The following is a 17,680-nucleotide window of genomic DNA, read 5'->3' on the forward strand; positions in this document are numbered from 1 at the left end:
AAAACGAAAATGTGTTTCATTGACAGCTGCTTACACAACCTTTATTTTTCATTCTGCTCTTGAGTGAATCATCGGTATAAGAGGGTTTTCCCCATGATCACATGACGAGGGAAACCCAGGTGATCCAGACACACCCTACAGAGAGCCACACCCTCTGATATGAGCTGAACTTATGCAGCGTATCAGTCTGAGAAGACTCAACACTTTCCATTCATTATCATGTGTCTTATACCACGTTATGTGTTTGGTTTCTGGAGACATGTTACCCATATGACTATGTGTGAAAATTGTGATGAAATATTTATTTACATAGAGCTATGTTTTCCTCAACATGCAAGATCAGTAATTCAAGTATTAATATGAGCTATAGATATTTTTTTATCTTATTTTATGTATTTATTTATTTATTAATTTATTTTCTTTGAAGAATAAGGGATCCATTTTGGAAAACCTGGATATAGGAGGTATCCTAAGTATGAAAGTGATTTACAGACCTGGATGTCATGTAAATTACAGTAATAAATGTTTTTTTTTTTCATAAAGAATTAGCATTTACTATAGTTATGTCAGGCTTTTTGGCAAAACTTATTCAGTAATTCACAAAAACATGAGAACCACAGAACAAAAAAAAAACTGGAACTTTCTTCAAATGATTTGAGTTTTTATTATTATAGTCACAGTGAAAGATCATTCATCATGATCAAAGATACAGTTATATACAATGGAATTATCCTCATGAGTTCTGAAGAGGGTTGGGCCATTTAAAGGAATCCTTTTTACATTGTAATTATACATTTATGTACTGAGTAATATTGATTAACTACATGTACCAAGGTACTTTACTATATGGTTAAGGTTAGGATTAGGGTTGACTTGGGGTTACTTGCATGTAATTACAGTATGCAGAATTTACTGTTATTATAATAGTCAGTACATGTAACAAGGACACCTGAATGTGTTCCCCTGAAGACATCTGCAGATAAATAGCCAACAATGGAATTGCATGAGTTCTTAAGACATTATGAAGCAAAAAAATAAAATTTTAATAGCGAGCATAACAGGCCTATCGTATTTAGCTACATCATTAACAAATCTAAAGAAAACACTTTTTAGTCCTTTTTGCACACATTCACCCGATCATCCTCCTCGCAGACGGAGAGTCATGTGAATGCTGCTTCCTGAGCTGATGTCGTATTCCTGCAACTTTCTGCCGGACTCCAGCTGTCTTCCGTTGAAAATCAGTCTCTGCTGGTCCACGGGGACTCTCTCTTTGCGGTAGATCTTAGCCTGGAGCTGATCTACAGTCTCATTGATATCCACTTCATACGTCCCGGTCTGGCCCTTCTCATTCCTGACGAACACTTGGAAAGGTCCGGGGTTGGTGATGAGCAGACTGACCACTGATCCAGAGTGCAGACCGTAACTGCTGAGGGTTCGAGACTCATCCTCAAGGCTGATACGCGAACCGTTATCGGCAGACAGCTTCTGTTTGTAAGAAGGCTCTCCGAAGATCTGAGAGATGAGTTTCTTCAGTTCGCCAACTGTGGCTTCACCGCTCACTTCCAGACGCTTCACCTCTCCGCCCAGCAGTCTTATCATCAGCTCCATCACCTTTCAGATGAGATTAAATATAAAAGAATTAAAAACTGACAACTACAGCACCATTTAGTTTCTTAAAACTGGAGTCAATGTTAATGCTCAATATTTTCATAGGTATACGGTTTACCTGTCTGGATGTTTAAATGCTTCGCTGAATATGGCTTTCGCTGAATGTTATCTTCAATAAGTCTTGTAAGATAATGTGCCTCTGGTTACAGTGAGCAAAGGCATGAATATATAAAGCGTCAGCTCAAGCCCCGCCTCAAAACAATGTTTCCTTTTCAAAAACTTGCTCAGTCACTTTCGGTTTCCATTCTCAGCAAATCGCTGATGTAAGTCCTGAGAAATCATTGATCAACAGGTTTTTCAGGGCAAAAAAAAAAGTGAAATATTCATTGATTCAACGTTCTGTTTTTGTAACTTATAGCTTTACCATATTTGCTTTCTGAAATCTACATTAAAATAAGCGTTTAGTTTATATGCTGTTATAGTTATATACTGTTATAGGTTATAACCGCATATAGTTTAGTCCTTTCCTTTCTTCATGTACCTCATAAATATCAAAATCAACCTCATAAAAAAAATAAAAAAAATATTAACTAGCCATCTTCTTGATAGTTTCATTCACACACTTTTGAATTTAAAGCAGCATATATGGCTACAAAGTAAAAAAAAAAAAGTTCATTTACCAATGAACTATTCTGAATTATTTAACATAAGAGGCAATTAATATATGTTTGGCTGCAATCTACTTCTTGTCACGTACGGTGATACAAGAAACAAGTGAGAGATCCAAATGCAGGTACGAGGTTTATTGAGGGGCAATCCAAAAGGGGTAAACAGTCCAGGCAGGGTCAAAACCAGAATATCCAATAACATAACAAGAACATACAGACAGAGAAGACTCAGGGAAGTATCACACAAACGACAAGGACTCCGTGACAAAGACTCAGACAGACCGGGTATAAATACACAGAAGGATAATGGGAAACAGGAGACAGGTGGGGAACAATCAATTACTCAACAGAAGGAAGGTGACCAAATAAGGGAACAGGAAGGGGTAAGGTGACAGACACCGTGAGAAAGGAGGACACCTAGTGGACACCCAGGGAACACAACCCAGACACTGTGACAGAACCCCCCTCTACGGAGCGGCTTTCAGACGCTCCACGATAGACAAAACAGAAACCAGGAGGGAGGTGGACAGGCGGAGGCTCAGGGGGAGGGACAGAAAAGAAAAACAAGGGGAACAGGCACCAGAATGTAACACAAAACAGGGAGACCAGGAGGGAGGAGGACCGGAGGAGGTTCAGGGGGAGGGACGGAGGGCCAGACTAACAGAAAGGAACAGGGACAGAAATTAACACAAAACAAAAAGAAAAAAAAAAAAACATGAAGCCCCCCAGGGCAGAGCAGAAGACCACCACACCCTTGTGGTCAACGCCAGAGTCCTCCAGGGCGGAGCGGAAGACCACCACAACCGGGTAGTCAGGGCAAGCGCCCCCCAGGGCGGAGCAGAAGACCACCATGTCCGCGTGGTCAGAGTGGAAGCCCCCCAGGGCGGAGCAGAGGACCACCACGTCCTCGTGGTCGATGCCAGAGTCCCCCAGGGCGGAGCAGATGACCACCACGTCCTCGTGGTCAGAGTGGAAGCCCCCCAGGGCGGAGCAGAGGACCACCACGTCCTCGTGGTCGACGCCAGAGTCCCCCAGGGCGGAGCGGAAGACCACCATGTCCGCGTGGTCAGAATGGAAGCCCCCCAGGGCGGAGCAGAGGACCACCACGTCCTCGTGGTCGATGCCAGAGTCCCCCAGGGCGGAGCAGAGGACCACCACGTCCTCATGGTCGACGTCGGGGTCCCCCAGGGCGGAGCAGATGACCACCACGGCCCTGTGGTCGATGCCGGAGTCCAACAGGGCGGAGCAGAAGGCCACCCCGTGACTTGACCTGACTCAGAAAGGTCCATGATGACTAGCCTTGTCTCTGGAAAGTCCATGGTACCTAGCCCTGGCTCTGGAAGGTCATCGGTGACTGGCCCTGACTCTGGAGGGTCATCGGTGACTGGCCCTGACGCTGGAGGGTCATCGTGACAGGCCCTGACGCTGGAGGGTCATCGGTGACAGGCCCTGACTCTGGAGGGTCATCGGTGACAGGCCCTGACTCTGGAGGGTCATCGGTGACTGGCCCTGACTCTGGAGGGTCATCGGTGACTGGCCCTGACTCTGGAGGGTCATCGGTGACTGGCCCTGACTCTGGAGGGTCATCGGTGACTGGCCCTGACTCTGGAGGGTCATCGGTGACTGGCCCTGACTCTGGAGGGTCATCGGTGACTGGCCCTGAATCTGGAGGGTCCACAAGCACCTGACTAGCCTCTGGAAGGTCAACCGGAACCTCACTCAACTCTGAAAATTCAACAATCACCTGACTCGACTCTGGAGGGTCCACTGGAACCTGACTCGACTCTGGAGAGTCCACTGGGACCTGACTCGACTCTGGAAGGTCAACAGGAACTAGCCCTGACTTTGGATGGTTGACCGTGACTAACCCTGACTCAGGAGGGTCCATGAACACCTGACTCGACTCTGGAGGGTCAACCGGGAACTGACTCAACTCTGGAAAGTCAATGGGCACCTGACTTGAATTTGGACTGCCTGTGGAGAAGTGAGACGCCTCGGCTTCGGGCACTGCCTCTGGAACGTCCTCGGGAACGGCCTCGGGCACCGCATCGGGGACGGCCTCGGGCACCGCATCGGGGACGGCCTCGGGCACCGCATCGGGGACGGCCTCGGGCACCGCATCGGGGACGGCCTCGGGCACCGCATCGGGGACGGCCTCGGGCACCGCATCGGGAACGGCCTCGGGCACCGCATCGGGAACGGCCTCGGGCACCGCATCGGGAACGGCCTCGGGCACCGCATCAGGAACGGCCTCGGGCACCGCCTCGGCCTCCGGAACGGCATCGGGCACCTCCTCGGCATCGGGCACCGCCTCGGCCTCCGGAACGGCCACGGCATCGGGCACCGCCTCGGCCTCCGGAACGGCCTCGGTCACCGCCTCGGCCTCCGGAACGGCCTCGGTAGCGGTGGCGGTCTGCTAGGGAACGTCCTCCTGGACGGCAGCGGCCTGCTCGGGAACGTCCTCCTGGACGGCAGCGGCCCGCTCGGGAACGTCCTCCTGGACGGCAGTGGCCCGCTCGGGAATGTCCTCTGGGACGGGAACGTTCTCCCGCTCGGGAACGTCCTCCGGGCTTTGAGGAACGGTAGACGCCTGTCTCCTCCTCCTCCGCCCTCTATGCTGGCGAGTCAGTGGCACCTTGACGGAAGACTCAGGCGTTGAGTCAGCCATCTTGTCTGGCAACACAGGTGTAGATTCGGCCATCCTGTGCAATGGTGCTGGGCTGGCGGCCATCTTGTGCTGTGGCGCTGGGCTGGCGGCCATCTTGTGCTGTGGCGCTGGGCTGACGGCCATCTTGTGCTGTGGCGCTGGGCTGGTGGCCATCTTGTGCTGTGGCGCTGGGCTGGCGGCCATCTTGTGCTGTGGCGCTGGGCTGGCGGCCATCTTGTGCTGTGGCGCTGGGCTGGCGGCCATTTTGTGCTGTGGCGCTGGGCTGGTGGCCATCTTGTGCTGTGGCTCTGGGCTGGCGGCCATCTTGTGCTGTGGCCCTGGGCTGGCGGCCATCTTGTGCTGTGGCTCTAGCTCAGCAGCCATGACGTGAACCGTCTTGGGAACCTCTAAGATCCTGGATAGCATCTCGAAGTAATCGAGAAGGGTGTCGGCGGCCATCCTAGGCGTTGGTGCTGAGCTGGCAGCCATCTTGCACTGTGGGGTGAGGCTGGCTTCCATCTTGCCTCGTGGTGCGGGGTTGGTGATCATGCACCGCAGCGGCGCTGGGTTGGCGGCCATCTTGTGCTGAATCTCCTCTCGCCCACCTCCTCCTCGGCAACCTCCCCTGGTCCCGCGAAACACGACCAGGCGGGTTCCCTCAAACCGACTATCTCTCTCCCGCTCGGTGGCTGGGGAAGAAGCGTTAGTCGACATACCGCTGGATCTCAAGGTTTTGACGGAGTCCTTCTGTCACGTACGGTGATACAAGAAACAAGGGAGAGATCCAAATGCAGGTACGAGGTTTATTGAGGGGCAATCCAAAAGGGGTAAACAGTCCAGGCAGGGTCAAAACCAGAATATCCAATAACATAACAAGAACATACAGACAGAGCAGACTCAGGGAAGTATCACCCAAACCGACAAGGACTCCGTGACAAAGACTCAGACAGACCGGGTATAAATACACAGAAGGATAATGGGAAACAGGAGACAGGTGGGGAACAATCAATTACTCAACAGGAGGAAGGTGACCAAATAAGGGAACAGGAAAGGGTAAGGTGACAGACACCGTGAGAAAGGAGGACACCTAGTGGACACCCAGGGAACACAACCCAGACACTGTGACACTTCTTTGTCAGTTTTGTCAAAAAATGTGTACTTGTTACTAAAACTATTTTGTTCGCTTGCAGAAGTGCCTGACAATGATGTCAGCGTTTTGATTGCTGTATTTGATTAATTAAAATATATTGAGCACAAAATTATTTTAGCGGTTACTAATACTCCTGCTGTTATCTTCACTGCGAGTTGATGTAAATAATAGCAATGGTCTTGCTAATTATTTTGTATAATTTCATAGCCCGATAAATGCATACCATGTTTGTTTTATGACGCTTGGTTTAAAATAATTACCAGCACACACACCAATAAAAAATGTATATACAGTATATATATAAAAAAATAATTCACTTAATATTATGATTTAAAGGCTCTTTACTGTATGACAGTTTTTTAAAGAGGGTTATATTGCTGTATTTAAATGTGAAAGGCACATTTCACACCACATTTATAGCAGATTTAATGTTAAGAAATAAAATTATTACTTTTTTTGTTATAATAATGAAGTTGCCTCTTTCACAAACACACAATCAGTTTTAAATATTCATGATTGTTTTAAACTCACCCCCAGGCTTGGTTTCCTTTCCAGTGATTATTCAGCAACTTTCTGTTTCCATACTTCAGAAAAGCAGCGAGTATAACAGGCCATAAACATGATGCAAGATACAAACATGGTGTGTTCAGAGCTTGAAATCTCATGGACAAGAATTATGTCATAGTGAGATTTATGTTAAATTATGTACTTTGTTCCCTAATGCTTCTATTATTATTACTTTTACTATTTTTATTTAGTTATTTGTGTAACATCCATTAACTATGCAGTTATACGCAACACTCAATAATAAAGGTTCCAAGTGTGTGTTTTCACAGTGATGCCATAGAAAACAACCATTTTTGGTTTCCCAAAGAACCTCTCGGTGTACAGATCATATAATATTTATTTTATAATAATCCTGAATCACGCTGACTTTAGATTAGTTGGCAACGAAAACGAAAATGTGTTTCATTGACAGCTGCTTACACAACCTTTATTTTTCATTCTGCTCTTGAGTGAATCATTGGTATAAGAGGGTTTTCCCCATGATCACATGACGAGGGAAACCCAGGTGATCCAGACACACCCTACAGAGAGCCACACCCTCTGATATGAGCTGAACTTATGCAGCGTATCAGTCTGAGAAGACTCAACACTTTCCATTCATTATCATGTGTCTTATACCACGTTATTTTTTTGGTTTCTGGAGACATGGTAATCTTTTTTTATGACTTTGGACAAAACACTTTGTATAGTTGTTTATGTTGGTTTTATGTCAGTGATTAACAGACCTGGATGTCATGTAAATTAATACAATTCCACTTTCATTTTATTAATAATTTACATTTACTAGTTATGGCAGTCTTTTTGGGAAATTGTGAATTTTGAAAAATCTTATTTAGTTAATTGCAATAACTTGAGAACCACTGAACTAAAAAAAAAAACTGAAACTTTCTTCTTGGCAATGATTGGAGTATTTATTATTATAGTCACAATGAAAGATCGTTCATCATGATCAAATATACAGTTATATACAATGGTATTATCCTCAGGAATTCTGAAGAAGGTTGGGCTACACTTTATTTTAAGGTGTCCTTTTTACACTGTAATTATACATTTAAGTACTGAGTAATACTGATTAACTACATGTAGTTTACTATATGGTTAAGGTTAGGATTAGGATTGACTTAGGGTTACTTGCATGTAATTATGCAGAATTTACTGTTATTATAATAGTCAGTACATGTAACAAGGACACCTGAATGTGTTCCCCTGAAGACATCTGCAGATAAATAGCCAACAATGGAATTGCATGAGTTCTTAAGACATTATGAAGCAAAAAAATAAAATTTTAATAGCGAGCATAACAGGCCTATCGTATTTAGCTACATCATTAACAAATCTAAAGAGGACACTTTTTAGTCCTTTTTGCACACATTCACCCGATCATCCTCCTCGCAGACGGAGAGTCATGTGAATGCTGCTTCCTGAGCTGATGTCGTATTCCTGCAACTTTCTGCCGGACTCCAGCTGTCTTCCGTTGAAAATCAGTCTCTGCTGGTCCACGGGGACTCTCTCTTTGCGGTAGATCTTAGCCTGGAGCTGATCTACGGTCTCATTGATATCCACTTCATACGTCCCGGTCTGGCCCTTCTCATTCCTGACGAACACTTGGAAAGGTCCGGGGTTGGTGATGAGCAGACTGACCACTGATCCAGAGTGCAGACCGTAACTGCTGAGGGTTCGAGACTCATCCTCAAGGCTGATACGCGAACCGTTATCGGCAGACAGCTTCTGTTTGTAAGAAGGCTCTCCGAAGATCTGAGAGATGAGTTTCTTCAGTTCGCCAACTGTGGCTTCACCGCTCACTTCCAGACGCTTCACCTCTCCGCCCAGCAGTCTTATCATCAGCTCCATCACCTTTCAGATGAGATTAAATATAAAAGAATTAAAAACTGACAACTACAGCACCATTTAGTTTCTTAAAACTGGAGTCAATGTTAATGCTCAATATTTTCATAGGTATACGGTTTACCTGTCTGGTTGTTTAAATGCTTCGCTGAATTTGGCTTTCGCTGAATGTTATCTTCAATAAGTCTTGTAAGATAATGTGCCTCTGGTTACAGTGAGCAAAGGCATGAATATATAAAGCGTCAGCTCAAGCCCCGCCTCAAAACAATGTTTCGTTTCCAAAGACTTGCTCAGTCACTTTCGGTTTCCATTCTCAGCAAATCCACAGGATGTTCAGCGCAATACATAAATAAATAATAATAATAAAACCTTACACAACAACAACAATTTAGATATGAAATATTCATCCATTCATTCATTCGTCAATTTATTTATTTATAAATCTTGTTTAGCTATATTAACTCAACTATATTAACGCGTAAACTATATTAACCAACTATTTGTGGGTCCCAGAACGTCTTGGGAAACTAAAAATAGAAATAACCCTTATATAAAGCTGAAGGCCTACATTGTTGCAACGTTCTTGTAACCCGCAGATAACTTTCTTACTTAGATGCATGGATAAACAAACAATCAAACATGCTAAATAAATGTAATAAACAATAAAAATAAATAAATAAGGAACCAAATGAACGCCTGGGGAACGTTCTGTTTTATCTTATCCTATATATGTTTTCTGTAATCTAGGGTTATCACTTATATATTTTAGTCCTTTCTTTTCTTTCCTTCATCTACCTCATAAACATTCAAATTTACTTAAAAAAAATAAATGTAACAAAAAAATAAATTAGTCATCTTTCATTCACAACTAACAGGAAATCAGAGATCATTGGAATGTGAGAATGTTCCACCTGCTGATTGGGGAAATCCAGGTAAAGTGAAGCACGTCATACGGAGTTAATACACCTCCATTTGTGACTACACTGCAGTTCAAGACCACAGTTTTGTTTTCTGTTCTGGTGTTAGTTATGCCTGCAGTCCATCCATTATATGATAAAGTCCAACCAGTTCCACCTGAGACGTGGCAATCTCGTTTATGAACTAATTATAGTATGAACAGTGTTTGTGTTTACTGTCCAGGATGAGCTTATCCTTCACTAAATATTCTGAAGACACTTTTGAAGTTAAAGCAGCATATATGGCTAAATTGAAATAAGTTTCAATTATGAAATTCAAAAAGTATTTATTATGATCATGAAAGGCAATTAATATATGTTTGGGTGCAAGCTGCGTCTTTGTCAGTTTTGTCACAAAATGTGTATTTGCTGGGTCAGGTAAAACAACAATAATCTGTCAAATATTTATTATAAATATTGACAAATTTAGCATTCACCTCAATCAATAAATGAACCGAGACATCTGACTTCAAACTGAGACTGAATTATCCCCCACAGTCAAATAACGATGTTCCAAATATTTATTTACAATTTGTGTAAATGAGTTGACAGTTCATGGTCGTGACAGACAATATAAGCAGTTACTTAAAATTATATTTAAAAAAAGTTTAAAAGTCACATAACAACTTACCAAAATGTGATTTTTTTAACATAACATATTTTCTGTTTTGAGTTATGGTGTGAGGCAATGGCATAACAAGCCAATAAAACATACAAAATACACAGGACTAGTTTAAGCATTTACATTTTATTTAACAACAAATGTTGGCCAGCAGCACATGTAGAAATCTTAAACTGGAACTCTATGAGTAAAGTTACACTTATTCCAGATTGTATCAGTTTAATAAATTACATGACTACATTAAATCAAAATGAAATAAAATAAAAATTCTGACACTAGATATTAAATAGAATAGGTGATAAACAGGCATAAATACATGACATTTCTATTTTGGAATATGTATTTATTTATGAATGAATTGGATCAATTCTAAATCCTGGTCGCGCTGATCTCTATTAACCTCCTCGGAGCCGGAGAGTCATGTAAATGGTGTCTCCTGACTTGATGTTGTAGTCTTGCAACTTCTTGCCAGCCTCCAGCTGTTTGCCTTGGTAAATCAGTCTCTGCTGGTCCTCTGGGACTCTCTCTTTGTTGTAGACCTTAGTCTGGAGCTGATCTACGGTCTCATTGACATCAACATCATACGTTCCTATTTTGCCTTTTTCATTTTGAACAAACACCTGGAAAGATCTTTTGATGAGCAGGATCACAACTGAGCCTGAATGCAAACTGTATTCGCTGAGTTTCCTGGAATCAAGGCTGAAAAGGGAACCGTTCTCGGCAGAAAGCCTCAGTTTGTGAGGAGGCTCTCTGAAGAGCTCAGAAATGAGCTGCTTGAGGTCTCCAACCGTGGCATCACTTCTCACTTCCAGACTCCGCTCATCTCCTCCCATCACTTTGATTTTCAGTTCCATTACCTGTCAAAATATGAATTACAAGCATTAAAAACTATCAAAGCATCCTCTGCGTATTTGAAATCGGAGTTTACCTATAGATGCTATTTATGTGAATATTTACTTGCGACTTACCGAGCTGTTCATATCTTCTGCTGAATAATCTATTTGAAGTCAGGTAAATCACACCAGCGTTAAATAAGGTGTCTCTGGATGGAGGTGTGCATTTAAAGCCTCAACTGAAGTCCCGCCCATAAACAATGATGTTTCATTTCTGAAAACTTCACAACGTCACTTTCTGTTTCCATTCCACCTGATCACGGGTGAAGGCCTGTCATTGTTCAGCAGATTATTGTTTAGCAAAGTTTAATCAACAATGCATGCTTGTTCAGTTACATCAGAACCAAACCCAGAAACATTCATCATTATCTATCTATTGATCTATCTATATATAGATATAAAAGACAATCAGAATTATTATGTGCATAGCCTATATATACAGAATTCTGATTGTTTTCATGTATATTAGACAAATAAAAAAAAGTGTGTCAGAACAAAAAATGTTTGGATTATTCTGTTCATTCACATTTGTTTTGTGATTGAAATTATGATTATTTGACACTCTGTAACATGTCCTTCTTGTTGTCTATTTCTTAGATTTGTTTATTTAACTGTATTTTTATTTGTGTTTGCTTTATTTAATCAAATCAAAATAAAGAGACCATGAGTGATAGAAAGGCATCATCCATTTCCTTAAATATGTTTGGAACATTACAAGACACAGTACACAAGATAAAAATAAATATTTATTATAATGCAAGTCAGATCAAATGTTACATTTCTGTCAAAATTCAGAGTGTTTAAGCATAGCAGATCTCTCCTCTTTCTTAGGCAGTGGGATGTTCCCTGCATTAAAAAATAAATTTTGATTATTCATAAGCATTACACATAATCAATTAATTATATATACATATATTTAATAAAAAAGCACAAAGAAAATTTAACCAAGACACCTCTGTTCTAATCTGGCAAGCAGTTGAATTTAAACAGTGAATTGTAGTTCAGGCCTTCTCTGGTTAAATCAATAATTTATATAAAAACCTCAATACTAAATGTTAGAAAGGAGATAGATTTGTTCTTAAGTTCTCGAAGAACATCTTGTCTTTTTAGTAACAGTTTTAGTTTTTTTTTACCTGGAGGTGCAACAAAGTACTCCTCTACAGTGTGTTTGGCCAGCTGGAGCAGCTCCTCCGCACATTCACCCTCTGTTACCAAATCATCTCTCAAATACAGCTCTCTGCACACAACAGCAAGTTCAAGGGAAAACACTGTACTTTGAGCAAACCTACTTTGAGTGTCTGGGAAGAGCAACCACCATTTTGCATTGAGAAAATATAGTAAACATAAATATAGTTTTGAACAATATTTAGTCAACAAATGAAAACACCATCAAAAAAGGTCTTATTTCAATGGACGCCCCTAAACTGAGGGGTAAGACTAGCACACTGTCACACTTGTGAGAGTTGATGTGAGCATCAGCAGGATTCTTAAGTACCTGTCCTCTAGAACTGAATCCATCGGCTCCACGCCATCAGTATTAATGACATGAAGCTGATCAGCGAATCGAATGGCTTTCTCCAGACAGTCCACCCCTTCTTTACTGCCAAAGTCAACGAGGGCTAATCTCTCCAATTTGTCCACTAAATCTGGGGAGACTCTTGTTGGCTGCAAATAAAATTAAACATGGTTATATTGTTATGTCTTTTAGGAAAGCATAAATTCTTCATTTTTAAATCTGAATGAGATTGATTGCCATGTACTCTTAAAAACTAAATACTGAATATATATATATATATATATACACCAAACAAAATTATATAATACATTTGTGTTTGTGAATGTTTATATATAGGCCCAGTTATATATAATTTATGTACAAAACATGCACAAATTAATCTATAAACAGAAATAATATGTTTTTAATTAATGTATTAATTTTTAATTAATTTAATTTAATTTTAATTAATGTATTAATTTAATTAATCATTGTTTAGGGCATAACTTTTCACATAATCATCACAGTGGAGAGCAGCTCAGTTTCTGAACTATGTTTTTCTGCAGCCATCTACTGCAAGGTTGAAGAAACATTGTAAAAAATGTCAAAGTAAAGCTTTATCTTTATGAGGGCTTCTGTTACTAATGCTCCAGTCATGCCAATTTTTGCTGAGGTTGTCAACTAGGTAAGGAGAAATATGTGGTGACAAAATTGTCGGAGGTTCACATTTTGCCCACCTGCCCCATAATGTCGTGTCTTGTAAATAAAGACTCTGGATTCAAACTGTATTTGCGTGCTTTTTCTGAAAACCCTGAACCAACTTTGCATGTATAAAACTCACTGGTACATCAGTGTTCCTCTCGCTCCCTCTAGTGGTTTATACATCAATAACAAACCACACCTGTATATTTCAGTATTTCATGAGTACAGTGTGAGCTGCGTAAACATTACGTGCGTGGCTGCGTGCAGAAAGAGGCCTTACCGATGGAAGTTGATTTTCTGCTATGGGCTCCCATGTGGGTGCCTGAGGAACCTGAAGAATTGAACGATGTGCGAAATATTTATTTTAGCGTTGGATAATACGTTCAATATAAAACATTTGCTCCCCTATTGATGGGTTAATTCACATATTTAATACATTTATTAATCCCAACACAATAGACCGCGAATTAAGAACACTTTACCTTGGAATTCCATGCGGAGTTACTTGATTCCCGTTTGCATGTCCGTGACCAGAACGTTCCGCTGCCCGATGCAGTATTGTTCAGAGCGGTCAACGTAAATATTCCACACCGATGATGCAAAGGCCGCAGCGCACTTGACGCTCTCGCTGCACCTTTACAAAACATGTTAAAAATGACGTTCAAAAGTTTGCCACGTTGCTGTCCGCGCCGAGTCGAATGAACAGAGTAAAAGCTATAAGAATTTCTCTATTGCGAAGGACACAACCACAGACATCCTACCAAAAAATAAAGATGGGGAAAAAAAACAGTACTTTACCGGAAGTTGTCGCTTTTTTTCTCTAGAGAAGTCAGTATCTTCTGATAGAGTTGTTGCAACAATGTACTGCAAGAGCCCGGATAGCTCAGTCGGTAGAGCATCAGACTTTTAATCTGAGGGTCCAGGGTTCAAGTCCCTGTTCGGGCGGAATTATTTTTAATCTTGCCTTTTTGAGAAGTAAGCAGGCACAGACAATGCAAAAAACAAACAAACAAAAAAAAAAAAAATCAACCGTTTGCCTATTTATGTACGAGTATATACTATATATATGTCATATTTGCAATTAACCTAGTTATACATATGATAAAAATAATAAAAAAATTACATATTTTTATATAAAACACAGAAGTCTAATAACGTATAATGAATGAAACCTATAAAAATTTGGTATATAATGCATTCTTGCATATATATATATATATATATATATATATATATATATAATTATTAATAATATATATACATTTTTCTATATAGGCTATGCACACACACACACACACACACACACACACACACACTTAATCATAGCCCACAGAAGCAGTAATATGATGATTATATTTGTTGGAAAAATAAGAACAATTCCATTTTATTTAGTTTTTTAAATAAGTACATTTACCATTTAATATATATTTAGATTTTAACACTTTGTAGTGATTGACCACAGTGTAGCAAGAACATTCACATAAAAACAGACAAAATGCATACATTCAGATATAAATAAATACAGAACAACACATACAAATTATATAAATGAGTTTTTTTTCTTCTCTTCAGAATATATTTTGCACATGAAGAAATCAACAAGATTCGATGCAGCAGAATTATTAACACCTGCTCATTTCAGGATCACATAGATTCTGCAGATTAGATGCAAATTAATGTGTTCACAGAAGTTTGGAATACACTTTGATTTTGATCTGCTTTACTATTCTTGCTTAAATGGTCATTTTTAGCCTTGTGTTAAACATCAAACATATGAAAAAGTATACTTGGGATTCAATACACTTTCTGATTGCACCTCATTGTGGTTTCAGATCCGTAGCTGTACTGGTTTGATTATAGGATCAACAATTCATGTTATAATACAACATGTTATAAGGTACTATAATATTAGATCCATAGCAGAGGAGTGTGGTTAGTGTGGAAGAAGAAACACAATGTACATTTTATACAACAATTTCATAAGGAAAAATAAATAAGAGCACTGATGAGATTCATTTCATGTGAATATTAGTGTCCATTCTGAAAACCACGTAGGCAAAGACACCAAAGTTAATAATATAGATTCTCTCTATATAATAAATATAGCATGTAACACATTTTTTTTGTACAGTCCTCAAACAGCAAGAATACATCAAGCAGACAAGGCCTTGTGGTAGTGATTGTGAGCTGTCCCGGTCCACACACACACACACACACACACACACAAACACACACAAACACGCACGCACACACACGCACGCACACACACGCACGCACACGCACGCACGCACGCACACACACACGCACACACACTCTGACACAAACATCAAATCTAAAAAATAAATCCTAATGCCAGGTATTCATAGGCTGACTAAAAACATGACACCAATGCACTGGAACACAGTACTGACTTAAACATGACATAAACCCATGAAAAAACCCAAATAATTATTCAGTTCTGTAACACAAAGAGAAGAAACTTACTCACAATTTTTTCTCTGTTCTAAATCTAATACCTAGAGGCATTCCTTGGTATTGTCTAATAATTTTCTGTGTGATACAATAACCTGATCTGATTCAATGAAACAACTCACAGTAAACACTGACTCGGAAATAAGCAGGTTACAGAAACACATGCAGAAGGTCAGTCGACTAAAAGCACAAGAAAATCCATATAATATTAAAAGTGGCACATCAGAATATTAATAACGTCATACAGAAGCTTTAAGAAGGCGGTCACACTAGATTTTAGGCAAGAAAAATCATCCTTCATATCTGTAACAACGTATCGTACTCTCTGGGTTCTGTTTTTTAATAAATTATAAATAAAATGATATGTTTAAATATAATACATATATTATCTACTACATAAATCTACTATAGTTTTCCATGGCATTACAAATCAAACGTCTTTTTAACGTAAATTTGTATAAAGTACAATCTATGAATACACTACTGTTCAAAAGGTTTTAAGGTCAGCTTTTAAAAAAAAAGAAAGAAAAAAGAAATACTGTTATTCACAAAGGAATAATTTGATGCATCAAAATTGACAGTAAATACATTTATAATGTTACAAAAGATTTATATGAAAAAAATAAATTATGTTCATTAGTATTCTCCACAAATATATTAGGCAAAAATTCAGTTTTGCCATCACAAGAATAAATTACATTCTAAAATAAATTAAAATAGAAAAGTTATATAATATTATTTAATAATATTAAGACTGATCCCAAACTTTTGAACAGCAGTGTACATGTGCACTCCATATATGTGAAAGCAAATGCAGCATGAAATCTAGTGTGTCTTAGCAATAAAATGCACCTGACCTGAACTTCTGATCTATTGCTCTGTCTAAAAACCTAGTGAGCTGCCTACAAAGGCAGCATTTTAAGGCATCATAGGCACACTTCTGCAACATGATGCTGCTTTCTAATATATGTTCTACTGATCAAATATTAAGGCAGCATGACATGAATGAAGGAAATGTTTAAAAACACTTGTTTTCATTGGCATGTATCAATAAAAGTTTAAAGGCACAATATGTAAGATTTTTTAAAATATGCAAAAACCACTAGAACAGTGATATATATTTTGCTGACTTGTGTACCAGATTTTCCAAATCCCAAATTTTCGAAAAATGTTTAAATCCAGAGAAATAAGCAATTTTAACTAGCGACACGGACCGTGTCCATAGTGACATTGTGTCACCTGCCAAATGATGCAATATATTCTTGATTTCTGGTTTTGTTTTTTTAGAAAACATGAAGATGCTTTAATATGTTATGTGTTTTATTAGACAGGGTTGAAGACGACAACTCCCATGATTCCACACTCACTCATGGTGTCATCAAACATCCCTTTGTTTTTTTTTTGAATATGCACCCTCCAGTGGTGAAAACTTACACATTGTGCCTTTAAATCTGATATAAATTGACTATTCTACCCAGAATGTGTGTGAGTGCTATGCACAATATGTGTCATTATATAAGCTTGAAAAAAAAACACATACTAACACCAAATTCTACTGGAATTGAGTTGGAAACAAATCAGTCGCTTGTGATGTTCAGATTCAGTTTATGTAGGCAGTAGACAGCAAGGCAGCTCACTAGGTTTTGGAACAGAGCCCATGAGTCACTAGTGACTGGTAATCCTGACTGCATTTTAGACACAGGATGAACATCCATGTCAAACAGTGAATGACCACTCGTTAGCAGCATCTGCTAATGAAGATGTTCAGGAAAACCTGATTAAAGAGCCAGAGCAGTCTATTAAAATTGCACACTGACCGATTGCAGGCAGATCAAGAAGTTTTGGCATGTTACCATGGATCTCATTAAGCTTTGGCCCTGTTGTTTTGTAGCAAGGGCTGATGGGTTACACTGTGAACATGATTTAAACAACAGAGGTGAGAGGTTTCAGAGTTACTTGTTCTCTATAAGCGTCTGCACTTTGCAAACCAGGTCTCGAGCCAGAGTCAGAATTTGCTTGATATTGTGATGCTCAGCCATTTCTGAAAAACAAAGG

General features: G+C 40.1%; 5 protein-coding genes and 1 non-coding gene across 8 annotated transcripts in view; 1 reads left to right on the top strand and 5 right to left on the bottom strand.

The window, feature by feature from the left end:
- Positions 1 to 640: 640 nt before the first annotated feature.
- Positions 641 to 1,876, bottom strand: LOC132141576 (uncharacterized). The gene is made up of 2 exons (XM_059551221.1): positions 1,727 to 1,876; positions 641 to 1,611 (listed from the first exon to the last, which is right to left on the bottom strand). Exon 2 carries the CDS (start codon positions 1,606 to 1,608, stop codon positions 1,138 to 1,140), a length of 471 nt encoding a protein of 156 aa, XP_059407204.1. The 5' UTR covers positions 1,609 to 1,611; positions 1,727 to 1,876; the 3' UTR covers positions 641 to 1,137.
- On the bottom strand, positions 641 to 8,759 carry LOC132141575 (uncharacterized). 2 transcript variants are annotated; one of them, XR_009433904.1, is made up of 3 exons: positions 8,610 to 8,759; positions 7,964 to 8,494; positions 641 to 1,063 (listed from the first exon to the last, which is right to left on the bottom strand). XR_009433904.1 is itself a non-coding variant. In XM_059551220.1 (2 exons), the coding sequence occupies exon 2, from the start codon at positions 8,489 to 8,491 to the stop codon at positions 8,021 to 8,023; it is 471 nt and encodes a 156-aa protein (XP_059407203.1). In that variant the 5' UTR covers positions 8,492 to 8,494; positions 8,610 to 8,759; the 3' UTR covers positions 7,526 to 8,020. The 2 variants fall into 2 exon arrangements, 1 of the variants encoding a protein (XP_059407203.1); XM_059551220.1 differs by lacking the exon at positions 641 to 1,063 and having other exon boundaries at positions 7,526 to 8,494.
- Positions 8,760 to 10,170: 1,411 nt separating this feature from the next.
- Positions 10,171 to 11,166, bottom strand: LOC132141578 (polyubiquitin-like). Its single transcript, XM_059551225.1, has 2 exons — positions 11,032 to 11,166; positions 10,171 to 10,920 (listed from the first exon to the last, which is right to left on the bottom strand). Exons 1-2 carry the CDS (start codon positions 11,041 to 11,043, stop codon positions 10,459 to 10,461), a joined length of 474 nt encoding a protein of 157 aa, XP_059407208.1. The 5' UTR covers positions 11,044 to 11,166; the 3' UTR covers positions 10,171 to 10,458.
- Positions 11,111 to 13,978, bottom strand: LOC132141577 (glutamyl-tRNA(Gln) amidotransferase subunit C, mitochondrial-like). Of its 2 annotated transcripts, XM_059551224.1 has the most exons (6): positions 13,636 to 13,978; positions 13,434 to 13,484; positions 12,452 to 12,621; positions 12,090 to 12,193; positions 11,734 to 11,802; positions 11,111 to 11,227 (listed from the first exon to the last, which is right to left on the bottom strand). In XM_059551224.1, exons 1-5 carry the CDS (start codon positions 13,798 to 13,800, stop codon positions 11,741 to 11,743), a joined length of 552 nt encoding a protein of 183 aa, XP_059407207.1. In that variant the 5' UTR covers positions 13,801 to 13,978; the 3' UTR covers positions 11,111 to 11,227; positions 11,734 to 11,740. The 2 variants fall into 2 exon arrangements, with proteins under 2 accessions (XP_059407207.1, XP_059407206.1); XM_059551223.1 differs by lacking the exon at positions 11,111 to 11,227 and having other exon boundaries at positions 11,690 to 11,802; positions 13,636 to 13,977.
- Positions 13,979 to 14,025: 47 nt separating this feature from the next.
- trnak-uuu (transfer RNA lysine (anticodon UUU)) lies at positions 14,026 to 14,098 on the top strand. The gene has a single exon. It is a non-coding gene; the product is annotated as a tRNA-Lys (tRNA).
- A 2,682-nt stretch (positions 14,099 to 16,780) lies between these two features.
- The window catches only part of LOC132141579 (small G protein signaling modulator 1-like), a 38,115-nt gene continuing 37,215 nt past the window's right edge, over positions 16,781 to 17,680 (bottom strand). The window contains exon 27 of the mRNA XM_059551226.1: positions 16,781 to 17,666. Coding sequence (XP_059407209.1) covers positions 17,578 to 17,666 — 89 coding nt within the window. The 3' untranslated portion in view covers positions 16,781 to 17,577. The remainder of the gene's footprint in view (positions 17,667 to 17,680) is intronic.

This window comes from Carassius carassius, chromosome 5 (assembly GCF_963082965.1).
Source record: "Carassius carassius chromosome 5, fCarCar2.1, whole genome shotgun sequence".
NCBI classification, from domain to species: domain Eukaryota; kingdom Metazoa; phylum Chordata; class Actinopteri; order Cypriniformes; family Cyprinidae; genus Carassius; species Carassius carassius.